The following is a 1345-nucleotide window of genomic DNA, read 5'->3' as shown; positions in this document are numbered from 1 at the left end:
CATGAACATTTACAATTACGATTCCAATCACCTTTATAAGAATACGTCATCCCTAGTAGTACTGACCATTTTCCTCTCCGCTGTATCGTTTCACAGAGTACCCGCTGTCCTGGATTTCTGATGACCCGGAAGGGGGCCTGAACTTCGTGGGTGAGGGCGTCTACTACTCCAAAGGCCAGATCACCATCAGGTCGTCTGGAAAGTATCACGTGTACAGTCAGGTGACCCTGAGCACCACCGAGAACCCTCTGGACGAAGGGGACGCTGAGAAGATCATCGTTCACGCCATCATCGCAAAGTCCAAAGGCACGCCAAAAACGCTGGTGCTCTCGCAGGTGACCATCAAGCAAAACGAGGTCCGGAGCACAAATATGGAGGGAACTTTCAACTTCTCCAAGGGTGATGTCATTTCTATATACGTGAGCCACCCTTCGTTTCTGAAAGACGTGCGACCTGGGAATACGTTTGGACTATTCAAGTTGTAGTATTAGAGATTGTTCGGTTTGTATGTGTGTGTGTGTGTGTGTGTGTGTGTGTGAGAGAGAGAGAGAGAGAGAGAAAGAGAGAGAGAGTGAGTAGGTATGTGTACAGTGTGTTTGTGTTTGTGTTAAAGACAATGACGACTGAGACAAACAGAGAATATGATGATCATGATGCTAACGGTTAAGGCTGGTGTGTTGGCGTATTGTATGTGTGTCTGTGTTTGTGTGTGTGTGTGTGGGACAGACACAGAGAGAGAAAGAGAGAGAGAGAGAGAAAGAGAGATAGTGAGAGAGAGATGGGAGGGATGGGGAGGTCATGATCATTGTGTTCCACAAGTATGTGTGTATGTGTGTGGTATGTGCCGTATTTAATTTAAGGAAGGAGATGAAGGAAGCAGAAGGATTGCGTGGAGTTGTGTTTTATCTGTCGGTTCAAAAGTCGCAGTTGATGATGGAAAAAGTAAGGTGTTTGTACATAACTTCATGAAATATTTCCTGAATGACTCTGGTATGTAAAGTCCCCAAAAAATCCATTGGTGGCTGCAATTACTTTGATGTTAATGAAAAAAATGTCGAATGAACCTCAAAGATTTGGAGACGTTTGAACTGCAAGTTTCCAAATCGTAACTCTTTCTTGGTCTAATGATCATTCTATATTTGTTTTGAAGTTCTGTTTTTCACAGTTTCTGTGCTTATTGTTGTTCTTGTTGTTACCACGATGATAGTGATTGCTGTTACTTTTTTACTGCTGTTCCTGCCCCCCTCCCCCTCCCCCTCCCACTCCTCTCTTCACTCTTCTTCTCCTCCTTCCTTCTCTAATCCCAAGCTCAGGCTATTAGTTCAGTCTCCAAACAAGCCCCCCC

At 44.6% G+C, this 1345-nt stretch overlaps 1 protein-coding gene across 4 annotated transcripts in view; it reads left to right on the top strand.

The window, feature by feature from the left end:
- The window catches only part of LOC101857902, a 14194-nt gene extending 13453 nt beyond the window's left edge, over window positions 1–741 (top strand). For all 4 annotated transcript variants that reach the window (XM_013087930.2, XM_005108095.3, XM_035972347.1 and 1 more), the window contains one exon: window positions 97–741. In XM_013087930.2, the coding sequence (XP_012943384.1) occupies window positions 97–485 (389 nt within the window). In that variant the 3' untranslated portion in view covers window positions 486–741. The remainder of the gene's footprint in view (window positions 1–96) is intronic.
- The last annotated feature ends 604 nt before the right edge of the window (window positions 742–1345 follow it).

The sequence above is a fragment of the Aplysia californica genome, unplaced genomic scaffold (assembly GCF_000002075.1).
Source record: "Aplysia californica isolate F4 #8 unplaced genomic scaffold, AplCal3.0 scaffold00659, whole genome shotgun sequence".
NCBI lineage: Eukaryota > Metazoa > Mollusca > Gastropoda > Aplysiida > Aplysiidae > Aplysia > Aplysia californica.
This window is presented reverse-complemented; position numbering and strand designations above follow the sequence as displayed.